Source organism: Miniopterus natalensis, chromosome X (assembly GCF_054644295.1).
Source record: "Miniopterus natalensis isolate mMinNat1 chromosome X, mMinNat1.hap1, whole genome shotgun sequence".
In the NCBI taxonomy this organism is placed as follows: Eukaryota; Metazoa; Chordata; class Mammalia; order Chiroptera; family Miniopteridae; genus Miniopterus; species Miniopterus natalensis.
The window spans coordinates 100,291,053-100,311,182 of NC_142103.1; the positions used below are offsets into that span (position 1 = coordinate 100,291,053).

At 39.3% G+C, this 20,130-nt stretch overlaps 1 protein-coding gene across 2 annotated transcripts in view; it reads right to left on the reverse strand.

The window, feature by feature from the left end:
• Positions 1-1,390: 1,390 nt before the first annotated feature.
• Positions 1,391-20,130, reverse strand: part of GLRA2 (glycine receptor alpha 2) — a 156,172-nt gene continuing 137,432 nt past the window's right edge. For both annotated transcript variants that reach the window (XM_016202955.2, XM_016202956.2), the window contains exon 9: positions 1,391-1,669. In XM_016202955.2, the coding sequence (XP_016058441.1) occupies positions 1,391-1,669 (279 nt within the window). The remainder of the gene's footprint in view (positions 1,670-20,130) is intronic.

Below are 20,130 nucleotides of genomic sequence, written 5' to 3' on the forward strand. Positions count from 1 at the left end.
CTTCATGGGGATACTATAAGCTACTATTATATTATACGGATAATATAATAGCTATATAAGTGCTTCAGGCTTATGAGGTAGACGAGAAACAAAAATCCAAGTTACCATTGTCATCTAAATTATCCACATTGTAGTGCAAAAACAGAAGGACTCTTAGAGAAGTTCTGTGGCACACTTAGCTTTATTGAAATTGGACAAATACTCTTAAATAACTCCTTTTACAGCACATGTAAAATTCAATTTTTTATATTTTTACAGGTTGTCTGTTATCTGAGTAAGCAAAAATACGTCTTTTTTTTTTTTTTTTCTTACTTAAAACATGTAGCCAGGATTCAAACCACGTAGCTCTGGTACCAAAAAGGCAACGGGTTATGAAAATCACAGTACAATTTTAAAATTCTTTAAGTTAGTTAAGGACATTTAAAACGATATTCACTTGAATTGACAGTAGAAATCATGGGTCAGTTGACATTAGGACTAGTAGTTACACCTACAATGAGAGCAGAAATGGGAAGTTCAGGCTAATATGAGCTACACCATTCAGGACACACCATCTCCATAAATACTGTGGCCCAGAGGTTGCAATGGCTAAGTCACACTTGAGCACTTCACACATAAATATAGCCAAAGCGAAAAAATATAGTGCACTAACTTGGATCTAAAATAAAATGGGCATATATTTTTAAGAGGATATACTATCAAATCAGTTACACCAGACACAATTTAAACCCCAAAATTACATCTAGGAAAGAAAAATAATATTAAAATGCACACCCACACGGACAGTAGAAATCTTTTCTTTGTGATTGGTGTTTATTTTTTGTTGTTTTTTTGATAAGTAGAAATCATTTATGACCCACAAAAGGATTTCTCAGGTGAAACACTAATTACAGACATTGTAAAGAACGTAGCTCAGGAGGCTTGTTTTAAAAATGAGGCAGCATTTTCCTGAAAAAAGTTTGGTCCTCAACTCACTATAGGCTAGTCACTATGGTCAGATGGTAAGCATTTTCTATGTGTGTGTCTGTGTGTGTGTTTTAAACTAACTTTTCCAATACCAGAATTAGTCAAAACCAGACCAAAAGACAAATTTCCGTCGAGAACTTGACCTTGCATATCATGTCTAATTGATGCATCATCTGAAAGAACAGTGCTAAAGACTATAAAGAGAATTATGCTCACGTGATTCTGCAACAACTTAATTTTGTGCAAACATTTCCTTCATTGCCGTATAACTTATCTTTATTCGCCTAGGTGCCAGGAAACCCGCCCCATGGTCCTCCCTCCCCCCTCCCCCAATATTCTTGTCAAAGCGATATAAAGACAATTTCACTGTGTATTTACAAGTACAACACTTAGGCAAGAAGGTCCCAGGGTCTGAAGGGCACATCTATTTCTTGTGGACATCTTCATGCCGAATGATCTTATATGTGATCCAGTAAAAGATGTTGAAGATGAGGAAGGCCAATGGGAAGGCAGCTCGAGATATCGTGTCAATCCTTTTTGCCCGGTCTACAAACTTCTTCTTGATGGCTTCTGCATCTTTTGGGGGTTGTGGGGTCGGGTTGGCGGGTGTGGTCTTGACAGCTGTTCCACCCTTCACTTGGAGGCAGTGACCCATCCCATAACCGCTGAAATTAAAACGGCTTTCACGAGTAGTATCTTCTTCCTGAGAGAATAAAGACAGAGGAAGCAGTTTGGTTGTCAGTCAAATCAGATGGAAGGTGCTTAAAACTCTTCAGAAGTAAAAGGATAAATCACAGTTAACTGGTAGTGTGGGAGGCTTTTGGAATGGGTGGTTCTCTTTCAAGTTTAACTCAATTATTCATGGAACAGATACAGCTCATTAACTTTTCAGGCTGAGAAATTAAGGGTAAGAATAATGACTTTGTGGTCATTTTAATTAATTAACAAACAGAAACACCTACATTATATTCAGCACCAACTTTCCCCAAATCTAGTGTATTAATCCATAGCTTTGAATAGATTGTTTTAAAGTGAAGTTTCTAAATCCCAATAGTATACTCTAAATCTATGAAGAGGACCATTTGTTCATTTACTCCTTCATCCATTCACTCATTCACTCATTCCAAAAAGCATTTACTTAATTCCTGCAGTGTACCTCCTCCTGAGCTAGGAACTTCTAGTATTGTGGCTTATTCACAGCCCAGTTCCTTCTATTGACATTGACTTTAATGTTAATGGTAGATCTAAGATTAACCCTTTACATGTACACGTTTCCCCTCCAGCCCTCTAGTTCATTTCAGTTATATGGCAGAGATTAATTATTCATTATTTGGTATTGGGTATTTCTACCATGGCTAATTTTTCTAGTGTTAATTTTTAACATTGATTCTTTGGCTACTTATTTATTTCTACCATGTGTCCTTTTAACTGATTCCAGTAGTATCTTGTATTGATTATTTCTACATGCCTTAGATAAAAGACTGAAAATTTGTATTTATTCCTCGAGGTAGAGAGTAAATAGCCTTAGTAGAGATAAATGTATGGAATCTGAGTGTGAGGTGGATCAAAATACTGGGGTTGAAAAGGCAGGATTGAAATGACCTACTTAATAAAATTTAGTTCTAAATAGCCATTGATCGAATCTTGTTCTGAAACTGGATTACTGCCTTCCACAATACTGTGCAATCCTTTTGAGTAACCAGAGGCACTGCACTCTTTCTTTGTTTTAAAATCTGAATGATGTATTTTATGATATATTTTATGGATGCAAAAATTTCAATTAAGTATATAGTATTTCAAAATATGGAATAAATGGATATATTAATAATTGCAGTGTCATTGGAAAACTTATTTAGTACTTAGCAAGAAAGGAAGCATAGAGGTCATTAGGGGAAGGGGACTTGCTTATCACATGAGTTTTAGGCTGTCTTGGACATCCTAGTACTGATTGGTAATTAGACCTCAACCAGTGTATCAGAGAAGAAGAAATGGTGCCAGTTGGTTTCGTAAAGAGAGATCCAGGGAGGAAGTTTTATAAATATATGTCTGCTTGCGTCTCCTCTCATCTCCTTCCAGACCAACTGAATCAGAATCTCTGGGAAAGAACTAAGAATCTGTATTTTGAAAAATCCAGTGACTCTAATGCAAAAGGTTGGAAACCAGTGGCCTAGATGAGCTCTAATGTCCATTTCTGTGATGCTGAAGCTATTCTGTATTATTGAATCTAAAATGACTTTTCAAATGGAAACAATCTCTTAAAATACATTTCCCCTTGTCAGCCTAAATTTACTATGCTGTTGATTCTTTCCATGTCTGTAGAAACCTGCAAATTGCTGTTCCCACCTCTGTAAACATTTAGAAACTCATGATTAAGCATAGAATTTACTGCCTGAGTGAGATAGGATTATTTTAAAATTCTTGGGCCCCTGAAGAAATAGAAAGGGTAGTTAGCTGGTAACCTGTTTTTAGCACATAAAACAGAAGGGAATTAAATACACATGTCCATATTTTCAGACTGACCCATTAATTTCTATAGTCTTTCCACACATACTGTGAATGAATAGCTGAAGAGGTTAACTTACTCCCTTCACTACCGGAGCTAGAATACAGTGATGCCAGTTAGCTTATAATTGTAGGTTAGGTTGTGCATTGCCACGCAGCCTGTCGATGCCTAATGAACGTTTGTTGAATAATGAACAAAAGGAGACTTGAAGACGGTTCTCTCTACGCTTGATAATACTTTCCTCAGTCATTCAACAATGTTTTAAATTATGGTTCTTAGCGTAGTTACAGCTAATTAAATCAATTCTTTAAAATTCTCCACCATAAAAATAAATCTGTCATGGGTAGAAATTATCCATTTAATGTTTCATATACAGGAGATATGAACACTAGTGTAAGGGTCTTCTTATTTACTATTATGACTCATTCAATACCTTTTAAATATAGAACCTTAAATTATCCACATAAAGGGGTATGGTTTTACTTCAGAAAATATAATTGAAACCAATTTGAATTTTTGTGTTATAATGAATGACTAATTGCCTTTATAGCAGGTTCAGAATAAAATGTTACAGTAATATGGAAAGATTCCTATATGAGGGCAAATGGAGATGAGCTTGAGTCATAGATAAACTGAAGCTAAAATAAAGAACAATCTGTAGGCACAGCTTAGTTTAACGTATTCACAGGAAGAGTCAGTTAGATCCTCTCAGTAAGAATAGAATTTTAGGCATATATTATCCATTTCTCCTAATTAGCCAGGAAACCAATTAGTTGATTATTGCTGCCAACCAGCCATCATCGGTAACTTTGAGCAAAAAACGCTTCAAGCTCATTCATTTTGTTATTCGCTGATTAAATTCCCACAGAAAATGAATCATCCAGCCCAAGTAGCAATACATACAATTTTCTATACCCCACTTTGATAAAAATCGTCAATCTTGTCTGCTGTATGAAGCACTTCCATGGCACTGTACAATTTGTTTGAGACTTATTATCTTATTTTACTTATTTTATGCATCAATTCTACTTATTGTAAAATTTACTCATTCCTGTGTTTGGAATAACTCTTGTCTAGATGTGAAATTAGACCTAAAGCATCACCAAAACTGCATTGTAGTGAATTGTTTAAAAAAATAATTTCAGTATAATGAAAGAACATAGTATTTATAAAATGAAATATTTTAGCAGAGCCTATAGTTTTAATTATTCTTTTAAGCCCTAGAGAGGAGGAAATAAAAGGACTCCTAAAAACTGAGATAGGGGAAAAATCTTTCCATCACATTTCTCACCCAGTTTCTTTGATTGGATTGAGTCTCCCTTTTGTTGGAGTAGGAAATTTCTCAGTTGGAACTGAGGTTGTAGTGGGCTTCAATCAATGCAAGGACATAATGGGATCTCCAGCCCTTCTTAGGAAATAGTGTGAGTCCAAACACAGCAGGTTTTCACCAAAAAAGTCCCCTGAGCAAAATGAAGGCTGAATGGTGCTTAATTGTAGGCCTGCTGATTTCTATCACTTGGACTTGGGGAAGATGGATGGCCTTGAGAAATACAGAATTCTTGTGGCCTCAATTTCCTCCTCTGCATCACGGGGACTTGAGAATAGATATGAAGAATGAATAGATATCATTATTGATTATCACTGTATACCATGTACTTAAAACTACAGTCAGTCTTATCACCAAGTCAGCCCTTCCAATCTCATGCTTCCTGCTGAAATTGAGGCTGAGACCAGCTTTGTGGCTTTCCAAAGTTATATCGCTAATAAATATTGAAGCTGATATTCAAATTCAGGTCTGTCTGATTTCAAAGACTCTAGAAGTCTTTGATTTTTATGTACGTGTCCTACAAAACCCCAAATGGCTTCCATTGAAGATTATGGATGAAGAATCTGACTGAACTTTGCAGAATAACAAAGTTAAAGTAAAGTGAACCAAATATAAGCATTGGTTTCTTACTGATGTGGTAAATGAATTAAAACTGTCAAAGTGTCATTTTGGGAAGACAGTGAAAGGCAATTTTTCTAAAAGAAATGCGTATCAATAGATCATCTCTTTTTCAGTGAAAGATATAATTATTGAGTTTCTAAGAAGAAGCTTCTGGGAAGTATTTCTTGAGCACTTGCCATTCATGTATTTATATTTCCAACGAATAGTCATCGGGCAGCTATTATGCACCAGGTATGTGGCAGGGATGCAGCAGTGAACAAGAAGACAAAGTCTCTGCTTTTTTCTAGCTTACATTCTAGTCAGGAGAATAGAGAGTAACAAGTAAGGAAATTATACACACACACATACACACACATATGTTTATACACAAGACACTTCCACACACATGCACACACACACATATGTATCTCTATACACAAGACACTTCACACACTTACATGCACACACACACACACACACGAGATAGTTATGGGTGCTTTGAAGAAAAACAATCAAAATAAGAGACTTAAGAGGTGAGTGGCAGGGAAATGGATGTTTTAGAGTGAGTGGTCAGAAAAGGCCCGAGGAGATGCCAGGTACTATGCCATGTGCTGGGGATCCAGTAGTGAGCAAACTAGATCAGATTCTTGACTTCAAGGAGTTTTTTTTTTCAACCTTGAGATGCCAAAAATAAAATTATCACATGAATGCATAATTATTAACTATGATAAGGGCTCTGAAGGAAAATTATAGGGCACTGTGAGAGCTTATTGATGGAGGTCCTCATCTCATCTGGCAGATAGGAAAAGCTTTTCCCTGAGGAAGCGATGTTTCATTAAAGATAATGAAAAATGGCCCAGCTGACGTGGCTCAGTGGTTGAGCATCGATCTAGGATCCAGACTATTGGGGTTCGATTCCCAGTCAGGGCACATGCCCGGGTTGCGGGCTCCATCCCCAGTCGGGGCCGAGCAGGAGGCGGCCGATCAATGACTCTCTCATCATTGATGTTTCTCTCTCTCTCTCCCCCTCTCCCCTCCTCTCTCTGATATCAATTTAAAAAAAAAAAAAAAAAAAGATAATGAAAGGCATTAAAGAGGTGAAAGTGGAGTTGGGGGATGTGTGAGATTGGAGGGTTTGCTGCAATTGAGAGATGGTAGGATGGCTCCTGAAATGCAGGCAGAAGGATGGGTGAGACCAAGTTTCAGAAATGACCATGGGCTAGATCATGTAGGACCTTGCAAACCATCTGCCTATTTGGAGCTTTATTTTAAGAACCAAGGGAAGGAAAAAATGAATAAGACCTTGGGGTTTTTGCAGGGAAGGGGCATAGAGAACTAAATAGAGTATAATATGAGAAACATTTTGAGATAAGCACAAAGGCTCATTGGCATTCAGATAAGCCTGCAGTGTCCAGAGTTGGTGAGGTAATACTGCTGAGATATACAAATCATCTGTGATTCCCCTAATCTGAAAAGGACTCTGTAGCTACCTGTTGGTTTTCAGTATCCGTTTCTATTTTTGCTTATTATTATTATTTTTAAATGTCTGCTTCCCAGTCATATTGAAGAATAGGTAGTCAGGTGCTCTGAATTTTGATAGCTGATTTCCACTATTGTCTTCACTCACTGGAAGGTGAACTGTGGGGAGTGTGCCAAAGTCATCTTTGTAGCTCCATCTGCTAGTACAATGCTGTACCCATGATAGTTATTCACTAACTGCTTGGAATGATCCTCTTGATTCTGAGTAAGGGCTCAGAAAGATTGTGCTCCCTGTGGAACAGGAGGCAACAGCGATTATCTCCTAGCCCATTTCCTTCTTTTTGCCAATTGCAGTCCTTTGTATGGCCTCTGGATCAATCTTCCCCAAAGTTCTATTCTATTGCTCTCACTACATACTCAATAGCCTTGATATTGTAAAGGAGCAGAGGAAAGTACTGGGGTAGAGCCTAAAAGGCTTGGGTTGAATTCACATCTTTATTCCTCCTAGATTCGTGAGTTTAGGACAGCCCCTTAACTTTCTTGCTCTTCTATTTCCTTATCTTTAAAATGAAGACATTAGCTATTTGGCCATTTTCTGAGTTTGCATATAGGACTATAATGCTGGCTAGTATATTGCCTTGAGATTAATCTCTAGCTGGCTGATATGTTTTTAGACTTTTCTTCCCAAGCAGAGAGTAGACAGAATGCAAATAAGGGCCTTAAAAATTTTTTACAAGGGTTTATGTGAGCCAAACTGATGTCATATGTCAGGGAGCAAGATCTCAAATGCTCTGCAAATAAGGGTCTTAATGTCTTCATTCTACCCCTGCCCTGATACCTTCTGCCAGGGTTGGCTTCAAGGGCATGCATACTGTGCAGTCACACAGGGCCCAGTGCTTAGAAGGGTCCTATAACTGGTTTAGTGGTCTGTTGTAGCCATCTTGAAATTCATAATAATTTTTGAAAAGGGCCCCACATTTTCATTTTGTACTGAAATGAAGCCAGCCGTACTCCTACTGTAGTAGAATTGATGGAATTCCATTTGCCCATTGCTTCCATTCCCAGCCTTAATACTTACCAACAGTTTCTCATCTCCTTAATGACTGTTCGCAAGCTCCTTTGTGTGAAAGTCAAGGACCCCTATGTCCTACCTTATACCTACTTCTCTTTTAAGGTTTCATGATCTTTAACTTTAGTCAACTGCTTCCCTTTGCATAGAATGCTCCTCCCCTCTCTTTACCTGACAAGCTCCTGCATGTCCTGCAAGACTCCACTCTGCCATCACCCCATTCAAGATGCCTTTTCTTGACCCATGAGTCTGGGCCATGGGTTCTTCCTCCACTCCTGTAGTCCCTGGAACATGTCTCTATAATGGAACCTGTTAAAATCAGCTATTTACATGTCAGCCTCTATTATGTAACCTTCAAGTGCAGGGACACAGTTTTGCATATCTTGGTAGCCCCAGTACCTAGAACAATAGTTGGCTAAAGCTTCCTATGTTGAATATATATAAATTCTTCTAAAATGAATGGTAGAAAAAAAGTGTTTTGTAATAAGAAAAATATTTTCCTTGCTTGTTTATTATGTGGCTTATTTTTACACATTGAATTTATATAATATTAAGGCAAACCTAAACTCAACAATGCCACACAGGAACTGAGGTATTTGTCATCTATATTTGAAACACTGTCCATTTTTTTTGGCCCAGTGTTAAGCTAATGAGCAACCCCAGATAGTGTGAAAATATGTAAAATTAGATCCACCTTATTAACAGTCTTAGTAAAAAATGCAGGCTTTTTTGCAAAGAAAATAAATGGAATAGACAAACACTCCAGGATACAAAGAAATATTTTTGTCATTTGTGTATCTATTGGCAAATCAAAATAATAAAGCTAGGTAAATGAGGAGCCAGTATGCAATAGAAATATGCAAAAATTTCACCAAATAAATTAGACCCTTATCAGTTCTTATCCATAACAAAAGATCAAGGAGTGTTTGAATAACATTGAGGGTATTTGAACCATAGGCCATCCATTTGGGTTTGATGAAGAGAATAAAATTCTAATTAATGAAACATTTTTCTTCACAAATCTCTTAAATTAATACCTGTACTGTGGTGCTGTTCACCATTTAGCTATCATTACACAACATTTTCTTCACTGCCTCTACCACACATGTTAAATGAAGTTAAATTTTTTTTTTCCTGTTAAAAGGCCAGCAGATCTTCTTATTCAGGACAAAACTCACCCCAATAACGGGGAAAATATGTGGGTAAGGCAGAGAAACAGAATTCAGCTGTAGTATAAACAGGGATTCCAGAGCTGACGTTGCCACAGCATATGGAGTCGAGTTGGCTAAAATGTCTAGTTTTCCACTGAAACCCATCTTTCTTTCTTCTTCCAATGGTCAATCTACCCACTAGATGCCAGTAGCACCCCCCCCCCCAGTTGTGAGAATGAAAAATGTCTGCAGACAGTGTCTGATGTCTCCTAGGGCACAAAATCGCTACTAAAGAAGCCATACTTTAGATGGTCACACATGTGCACGTGAAGGACTGCATTTTCTAACCTCCCTGCACCTATGTGGGGCTATGGAACACATCTAGTGTCAGGATTTCCAATCAGCTCAATCTCCAATAATATTAAGGCAAACCTAAACTCAACAATGAGAATCTAGTCACTTTTTATCACCCCAACACTAAATGCTGGTCTGAGCCACTCGATGGTGACTCATCAAGTCTTTTTCACCAGAATTATTATAGTCTTCTACCGGGTCCCCTAGCTTCTAAACCCTCTTTCCCAACAATAATGTCCATTCTCAATACAGCAGCTAGAGGGATCTTGTTAAACTGTGAATCAAGTTAGATCTTCAACAGCTCAAAACTCTCCCATGGCTTTCACCTCACTCAGTAAAAAGCAGGTCGTTTTAATGTCCCATTTTCCTCTCAGAACTCACCTTGTGCTGTTCTCTTTCTAGCCCAGGTGTCAGCAAACATTTTTCTTAAATGGCCAGATAGTAAATATCTTAGATTTCATGGGCCATACAGTCTCTGAAGAATATCTTTGCAATGTATATTTTGAAACAAATTTTCTAAAGTGAAATACTTATTTTACTGTACTTTGGACCACACCTTGCCTGTAGCACCATATTTTTAATGGACTGGAAGTAATTATTTAAAAATAATTGTTTGACTTTGGGCTCAAAATCTATAAAGCTGAAATGTTTTCACTTAATGTCAGCTGTAGTTATAGAGGGTAGTTTAGAAATAGAGTATGTGGTTGTGATGTTTCGATTCCTCAAGAGGGAAGCAATGCCTTGCATAGGGACATTTTTTTCTAGTAGTCTCTGTCAATTCTGGTCTGTCTAGAATGCTGGGAAGACACACTAAATTCTGAGAAGCATGAAGGTGAACATCTTCCATCTGGAGTATGAGCTGTTCAATTATTAACATCATTTGCCATCTGTTCAGGGCTCAAAGTGAATGTTGTGAGTGTCTACACAGCACATACTGAAGGAGACAGGCAATCAGGAGATGAGCCCACTGCCAAACTCAAAACAATAATGATAGCACCACCAACAAATCACACCAAACACTTACTTGCTTTCTAACTTGGATGATCATGACTGCCAATTTCTCCAGATCATTACTGTTACACGCACGCACGCATGCACAGACACACACACATACTTGGTGTCAAAGTGGTTATTGTGTGAAATTCTCTGTTGTTTACCTGGCACCACCACCCCTGTAGAAGTGCCTGCCTAATGCTGGGAAGAACTACGTTTTCTAGAATTATCTTCTTGATTGGTTCTTGGTTAGGGTTTGTCAGTCAGAGGAACTTGAGGGACTTGGATGGTGAAAGGGAAGCAGGGGCCTTTATTTTGGGGAATATGTGGGGGTCAGATTAGGCTGCGTTGTTAGACACAGCAGCTTTCCAGACTTTTCTGTGGAATCCCATTTTATGATCTCACTTTAGCAGCTGGACATGGTGGCTTCTCAGATTTCCCAGTGAACACCTGATTTTCCACCCAGAGATTCAGGTTGAAGTCCCATCTACTGACTATAGTTACTCTCATATTCATATAAACCCTAATTTCTATATTAAGCCCCTTATTCTGGCAGTATGTTTAGTGTCTGTTTTCCTGACTAAACCCAACATGATACAGGTATACAGGTACTCCAGACTTTTATCCACAAAACATCATTTTAATGCAAGTTGCTGTAGTTTTCTTCAATTAAAATTTATTGGGGATCATAATGCACCAAGGATTAGGGAAAAATAAGGATAAAGGTGATAGAGTCCTGCCCTGAAGTCAGTGTGGAACTGGGGTAGGGGATTAAGAACATGTAGAGCAGTGCTGCTCAACCGAGAGCGATTTTGCCCCCAAGGTGACTTGAGGCAATGTCAGAGTACATTTTTGGTTGTCACAACAGGGGAGAGTGTCCTATTGGCATCTAGTGGGTAGCAGCCAGGATACTGCTAAATATCCTGCAATACACAGGACAGTCCCCCACAACAAAGCATGGATATGTCAATAGTACTGAGGTTGAGAAACCCTAATACAGACAATGACTCCAGTGCAATCTCCTGTGATAAAGGAATGCCCAGGCCACAGGATAGACAGATTAGAGGTCATGTTATGCTAGAGTAATTAGCAGAAATCTAGATGGCATTGTTTCTGTAATAACATCATGGAATGGACTGCCTCAGGAAGATATACCTGAAGATTAATTACACACCTGTTCAAAAAAGCAACCCATGTAAAGGCAGCTTCATTTTGTTACCCAAGCTTACCTTTCGGTGCAACTACAGAGCAGCTCAAAGGTACTTACCTGTGCCATTTGGCCAGGAGTTATATATTTTACTCTTTCTATATCTTAATCAGGGAGAATTGTTACAAAGGACAGAAACCTACTCATATTAGCTTAAATAAATGAGGAATTTCTTTCTTTTTTTGTTAATCCTCACCCAAGGATATTTTTTCCATTGATTTTTTAGAGAGAGTGGAAGGGAGGGGGAGAGACAGAGAGAAACATCGATGTGAGAGAGGCACATTGATTGGTTTGCCTCCCACACGCACCCGACCAGGGTGGGGATCCAGCGTGCAACAGAGGTGCATGCCCTTGACAGGAATCGAGACCGCAGCCCTTCAGTTCTCGGACCGACGCTGTAACCCCTGAACCAAACCAGCCAGGGCGATAGAGAAATTCTTTTAAAAATTACTATAAAAATTGCCCAGCCGGCATGGCCAAGTAGTTGAGGGTAGACCCATGAACCAAGAGGTTGCCTGTTTGATTCCCAGTCAGGGCACATGCCCAGGTTGCAGGCTTAATCCCTAGGGAGGGATGTGCAGGAGGCAGTTGATCGATGTTTCTTTCTCACATCGACGTTTCTATCTCTCTGTCACTCTCACTTCCTCTGTCTAAAATCAGTAAAAACATATTTTAAAAAAATAAATAAAAATTACTATAAAAATTATTGTAAGACAATCTCAGTCTCCAAGGATAGGGAAGCAGTACCCTGCACAGGTATGAAGCCAGGGTTCTGGATCCAGAACTCCTTTCACATCTTGGCTCTGCCTCTAGCCAGTGTGGGAGCTGGGTAAGTCAATCAAACCTCTACCTGTCTCAGTCTCTTCTGCAGTAAAAATGGAAATGACCCATTCCTTGTAGGGTTTTTTAAAGGATTCAGTGAGATAATGCACAGTAAGGGCTTATAACAGTGTTTGGTATATAGTAGGTACTCAATAAATGTTAGCAATGATCATGATATTGATGATGGTGGAAGGAGGGCTACCTAGCCCAGGAACTCCAATGTGCAAGTCAGAAAATGAGACTCTTCTCAATCTCTCAGAGCTGTTAATCTCTTCTAGTTCTGCACTCCTCCTTTCAGATTCCTTTATTTACTCATGTCTCAACTGGGCTACCCCAGCCTCAGCCCTATGGGAACCTGTTCAACTCAAGTTTACTGTCATCTAATTAGAGTAACAGAAACTCCTCCTTCAGATTCTTGAAAGACGGATTCTCATTGATATCCCAGTTTATAGACAGTTGTCCTCGAGACATTGGATAGAAAAAGGGGTAGGAGATACACAATCAGGACAGCCTGAGCACAGGGTGTGGAGCAAGGTCCTCCTCCCAGGGTGGTGAATGTTCCTGAAAGCATACCACAAGAGGAAGCATAGAAGAAACAAGACTGGCTGGCCTTGAAAAAAAATGAGCCTGGATCATATTTAAGGTGTTTTCAAAAGGGTGAAGAACGTTTGTATTAATGGCTTCAAAGTTGCTAATCAGAAGCAATTGGTTGACATTACAGGGAGACAGAATTTAACTCAATATGAGGAAGAACTTTTAACAACTCTGAAAATGAACATGGAGCACAACACCTTGGAAGGTAATTAATTCCTTGTTACTGTAGATAATCAAGTGTTTAATAATTTGTTGGAGATGTTGGTTATTAATGCAACATCTGGGTTTCAAGGTAGATGATTTATGTACCTTCTAATTGTGGGAGTCTCTGATTATGCATAAAAATTGCTAAGGTAAGAAGTCCAGAAGGGCAAACCACTTTGAAGGTGCCAACCCAAATGCAAGAAAGATGTATTTAACAAGCTGTGCCCTGCTATGACCCTCCTTGGCCTCCTAGAAATTTCTAATCCTTCTGATCCCATTTTGAGAAACCCACAGCAAGAACTTTTCAGGTGTGTTTTCTCTTTCATTGATCTTAGACTTGCAAAATATTTTATTTCATTATTTTTAAGGGTGTCATTTGGGCAGTAAGTCCCTTTCTGCTGTTACAATTTTGAAGAAAATTCTAATATAGAGCATATAAAATATATAATATAGAATAATAAAAACCCTAAAAGAGTAACTGGTAACCTCACACTGTGTAAAGAATTAGGCACTGAATGGGTGGATGTGTTTTAGAGGTCAAGACACCAAGTTCATGGAGGTGTCTTTATTATATCTAGTTTTGACAGCCTAGAGGCTCCAAGCAATAATAGCAGCCTTCCAAATAGCCATTTCTTTTTTTTCTCCTCTTTCCTCCCACTGCTCATTGTCTGCTGACAGGACCTCAGAGGGAGAGGAGTCAATGCTCTTGGCCATCTAACTTTGGTGAGCTGTTTATTTCAATAAACTCAAGAACTGAGAACTCAATAGGATTGGATCTATGTTTGCTCTTGCCCCTGTTCCCTTCCTGTTCACTTTGAAGAGACAGGTTAATGTCGTGATGAAATCACCAGGTGTGATTTGAAGAAACATTAGGAGATTTAAAAGAGGGACAGTGCCTGCCAGGTGTGGCTCAGCGGTTGAGCATTGACCAGGATCCAGGCGATCAGGGTTCGATTCCCATTCAGGGCACATGCCCGGTTGTGGGCTCGATCCCCAGTCGGGGGCATGCAGGAGGCAGCCGATCAATGACTCTCCTCATTGATGTTTCTATCTCTCTCCCTCTCCTTTCCTCTCTCTGAAATCAATAAAGATATATTTAAAATAAAATTAAATAAAATAAATAAAATTAAATTAAATAAAATAAAATAGAAGAGGGACAGTGAGGAAAGAGATGGCTGTAAGCTGTCACTTCATTGCTTTCCACAGCTGTAGAACAAGCATGGTTTCTCCAGGTGAAAAATGATAAACCTGCTTTCTCTGGCTAATCTTATTTCCTTCTGAATGTGATGATCCTGGTAAGCTAGGTCTTATCTAATGACTATGGACTGTTAGCTCTGTTTTAAAATTAGTGATAACCGAAGCAGATGAACATATAAACCATCAGGAGGCACTTTCCTATTGCTCCTCCCAAGGATGTCAAAGCAGCAAAGTGAACCAGAAACAGTCCATGCTTCGTCATTCTGGCTTATTATTTAGCTTTGCCAATCATTTATGCCCTATCTCTATCCTAACTTCCCTGCAACCATTTGTTCACTAGCACTTCAACTATAGCTTCTTGTAAGCAACTCTTGCAAAAAAAATAATTAGAAAAAGGCAAATGGAGAATAATGGATAAAATGAGGGTGTGTGTTCTTTTTAGAGTATCTGCAATACATTTCCAAGATTTCACCTTCTCTCTGCCTCATTACTATGGTTACCAGAGTTAAGATTTCAGACAAAAACTTGTCTGTAGATCCAGAGGGAAGATTGATTGCAATAAATACAGAAGATAGAAATTGGGCACAACTTGAAAATAATATCACTCTCTGTTGATCTAATTGTTGACCAATTGAGTTTCTAGTTTAGAAAGTGCATGAAGGTACGCAGCATTGGCACTTAATGGGGAGTCTGCCTCCTTTTCCTTCTCAAAGATGTCAATGCGATAGTTATAATCAGGGCAAAGAGGAAACTGTATATGGTTATAAGAAGATATATTTCCATAGAAAATAGACTTAAGCTCTGAGTAGGTGTTTCTTTCTCTCCCCCCCCCCCCGCCCCCAGTGTGTGCCTCCTTGTAAGGCAGATGTCATGCCCAGCTGAAAATGACAGCTTCCACACCACCAGCACAGGCCACTGCATGATGGGTCCAGCTCACTGGCATCCCAGTCCTGGGGCAGAGGGAGGAGTGGGCCTGGACTGGTAGAACAGACGAGGAGCTCAGTGAGTTTTAGTGAGGTACAAGGTACGCCTCCTGTCCCTGTCATCATAGCAACCAAATAAGGACCTCCTGCTTCTGGACCTGTGACTGACTCTTAAGGGTATCTGAGAAGGTTTAAGCCACAGAAGCTTAGATGAACCTGTTTACTTGCCCAACACACTGTGAAAGCACTTTTTTTTTTTTTTTTTTGCCATGACCCAAAGTAGAAAACATTTTCCATTACTGACCAGATCACATATATATACACTCCCACGCACATGACTATCTCTAGCAGATACAAAAGTTTCTCAAAGTGGTATTTACTTTTCCAAAGCAGAAGGCACTCTGATATTTTCTGATTCTTTCCTAATTTTTATTTTTCAAAAAAGCTGGTGGTGAGCCACTGAACTGACTTCACGACCCACAAGTCAATCACACCCCACAGTTTAACATGTATTGTGTTTAATGGTCATGATTGATTTCTTTACTGTCAGTATTCATTCATCAAATATTTACTGAGCATTTACCATATTACAGGCATGTGCCCGTCATGGGGAAATTGGAGAGGGAGGTTTTCAGATACACAACAGAGTCCTGATGAAGAGTCAGATATTCTGTTAAGACCCATTGCAGCTCTCATGCATCATGCTTGAGAAGGTGCTAGGATTTCACAGTCTGGGAAATGGCCTACTGTGTACCAGGCATTGTGCTAGGCCCTGAGACTTCCTGCATCCTTACTTAAATATATCTCCCTCTAGGATGCTCTTTCCTCCTCATTTCTGCCATCTCTGTTTAATAGTAACCACACATTTTTTTCTATTCTAAATGCCTGAATTTATTAGGGTGGATTTTAACAATATAGTTGCAAGTCTCTCGTGCACTAAATAGTGGGCAATTACTCAAATAATACATAGGATCATTTTACAGAGTCAGTCGATATTTTATATGAGCACTAGAAGATAAGTTTACATAAAGAGCTCAATTACACTATTCCAGGTAGCTGTGCATTTATTTTCCCACAAATTTGTGTGTGGGGCTAGAAGTTAGGTGCCAGTGGGCTGGCTTCATAAGAAGACATTGCTGTCTATATTTATTTATTTATTTTTATTTTTTTAAATATATCTTTATTGATTTCAAAGAGAGGAAAGGAGGGAGAGAGAGAGAAACATCAATGATGAGAGAGTCATTGATTGAGCCCGCAACCCGGGCATGTGCCCTGACCGGGAATCGAACCCCGATCACCGGGATCCTAGGTCGACGCTCAACCGCTGAGCCACGCCCGGCCGGGCTGCTGTCTATATTTAAAATGCCCCATATGAGAAATGGCATGACTTCTGATGTCTTAGTGCTGGCTGGTTTTCTACTTTCAAACCACTGAGCTATGAGTCCTGAGTAGAAACCAGCAATTCATTCAGCAAATAATACCTAGCATGTACCAGACAATGTTACAGGTTCTTCTTATTGAAAGATGAATAGTAGCTTTTGCTGTTGAGACGATTTCTGAGATTTTCCTGAGGGTTTTTACAAAACAGGTGAAGAGAAGAGAAGGGAAATATTTGATGAGTGTTGGCTGTGTGCGAGGTACCACTGTTCACATGCATAATCTTGTTTACGCTTAATAGTAATCCCAAGAGAAAGGGCTTCATTAGACTCCTTTACAGATGCAGAAACTAAGACTCACAGTGATTAGACCATGGCTCCACATCACCTAGCAAATATAGTACCAGCCAGGATTTGAATTCAGTCACCTAGACTCCTGGCTGAAATGCATTTCACTGTACCATGCTTCTCTCCCATCTCGTTATTTGTGTGATTTGAAGAGAAAAGACATATATTTTTTTAAGAGGACAGGAATCCACATGGCAGAATTATTCAAGAAAAGGGTGCTATAATGAAACATGTTGACAGGGTACTTGGCTGGGATGAAGAAAGCTGGCTTTATGACAGCGATTTTTATACTTTTTTTTTTTTTTTAATCACAGTAAGTGCGAAAAAGCATTCGATGATTCTATGATGAATTAAGGCATCTAAGTAAGGCCTGGCCGCCAGAAACTGGCTGCATGACATTTAGCAAACCTCGTAAACTCCCTGTGTGGATATCACTGCCAAACCACCTTAATCTGAAGCATTTCATGCTTTCCAGAATAAAGACGTATGACTATTTGGAACAGTTGTTTTACTATCATACATGTGTGCACACAGTTCAATCCTGTTAACTAAGGTGAAACCTCACTCTGGCATGGATTCTACTGGATGGCCTTTCAGATCGCCTCCCTCTTATGTGTGTGAACACAGAGCTGAGAGGACACCTTCTCAGTTACAGGAAAATGTGTTGTGTGGGCTTCCCATTTGGCACCAAACACCAGAATGATACTGCTACTCTTCTTAAGAAAAACAACACAACAAGCACCATAGGAGTAAATGATTCTGTATGGTTGAAATCTTTCATCATGAAAAAGAAATAAAATTTACTGAAAAACTACAAGGAACAATATTGATGAACTTAACATTTTTCATCAAATGAAAATTTTATTTAGGGCTATGGGGTATTTTTTCATGTGTTAATAGTGTGCCTTGTTTTAGACTGTGCATATTGCAATATGTGTGCATTTTTAATGAACTATTTTCAATATGGTCTAGTGCTGCACTTCTCAAGCTTCAGTATCCTTGTGAATCCCCCTGGGTGGAGGGTCCTGTTATAATGCGGATTCTGATTCCCTAGGTCTGCAGTGGGGCCTGAGAGTCTATCTCTAACAAGCTCCAGGTGCTGCCGGTCCTGCTGGTCACCAAGGAACACTTTAAGAAACAAGATGAACCCAAAGAGGCCCACACTAAGAGACAATCATAACTAAAATGCCAAAGGTTAAAGACAAAGAGATAATCTTAAAAGCAGCAAGAGAAAAGCAGCTAGCTCTCTACAAGGGAGCCTCCATACGACTGTCAGCTGATTTCTCAACAGAAACCTTGCAGGCCAGAAGGGAGTGGCAAGAAATATTCAAAGTGATGAAAAGCAAGTGACAACCAAGATTGCTCTACCCAGCAAAGCTATCATTTAGAACTGAAGGTCAGATAAAGAGCTTCCCAGACAAGAAAAAGCTAAAGGAGTTCATCAGCACCAAAGCAGCACGACAGGAAAAGTTGAAGGGTCTTCTTTAAGAAGAAGCTAATGAACAAAATAAACTGATGAACAAAGTAGACCCAAAGACATTGAAGCATGCAATAGACTCACATATTTCACAGGGAAGGGGGGGCAGGAAGAGATTAACCAAAAAACTTATATGTGTATGTGCAAAATCCATGGACACCGACAATAATGTGGTGAAGGCCTGGGGAGGGGGTGGGAGTGGGGTAGAGGGGGTCAATGGGAAGAAAATGGGGGACATGTGTAATATTTTCAACAAAAAGATAAATTAAAAAAAAAAAAAAGAAGCCAGGATCTAGAACAGTGGTTCTCAAACTCGGCTGCACATTGGAATCAAACAGGAAGCCTTAAAAAATCAAGCTGTCTTGGTTTCTTCCTATCCCCAGAGATATTCTGACTTAATTGGTCTGGGTGGGGTCTGGACATGGGGATCTTAAAAAGTTCCCAGGTGACTAGAACACGCAGCCAGGATTGAGAAGTTTGCTCTCGTGGGTTACCTTGTCTCTGGAAAATATGAGGGCTCATTTCTGGTATGCCTCTTTTTGCTCTTGAAAAAATCCAGCAGCAGACAGAGTTAAATGAAGTGGAAACGTTCAATAACTTAGCCTACTAATGTTTATACCCATGTCAACTTCTTGAAAAGCAATGCAACTATACACCCAACAAAACTCATACCTGTGCTACCAGTGCAAAGAACCTGACTTGGGATCCCTTTTTTACTCTCCTGTGTAAAGAAAAGAAGCTTGTATAGAGTAAAAAGCTAACTAGCTAAAAAGGAAATTTCTAATTTAAAGGTTTTCCTGTCTATATCATCTTTTGGGTTATTCTAGCTCTAATTAATGACTCCTGGCAGGAATGTTATCTTTGCTCATAGCAGTTTGTAATTTTGAAGCTAGGCTTTAAAAAAATGTTCTCTCAAAGAACTCAGTCCTCTGTGTGCACAGCATGTCTCTGTCCCTTAGACCAGGGTTTCTCACCTGGGTACCGTTTGTTGAGGGTGTTGTGTTCTGTGCATTGTGGGATGTTTAGCACCATTCCCCAGGCTCCACCCACTCAATGTCAGTAGCACACAGTGTCCCAGCCAAGTTGTGAGAACCAAGAATGCCTTAGGACATCACCAGATGTCCCCTGGGACAGGGGAGAAATAGCCCCTGCTTGAGAACCACGACCTTAGATCGGGGGGTGGGGGGGAGGTTTCCATGTCACTGATTCTCACTTTCATCTTGACTGTCTCAAGTGTGGGAAGCTCTGCAGGTTTATCTGATGCAAAGGACAGGTAATCAGTGAGGTAGAATGAGGCCATATTCTGGTGAGCATTGAATGCCACCTTAAAGAGTGGAATTTTCATTATCTATTTAATTCCATTTTATTTATTCACAGTAACAAGATGAGGTTAGAATGATTTACAGTTAATATTCCAAGATAAAATGAAGTTTACAAATGCCACTTCCTCCTTGAGAATAGCTCCTCCTCATCAGCTAGAGGTACTTTCCCTTTCTAGAAATTGCCATGGCTCCAACTATAACTATTATGGTTAACATTC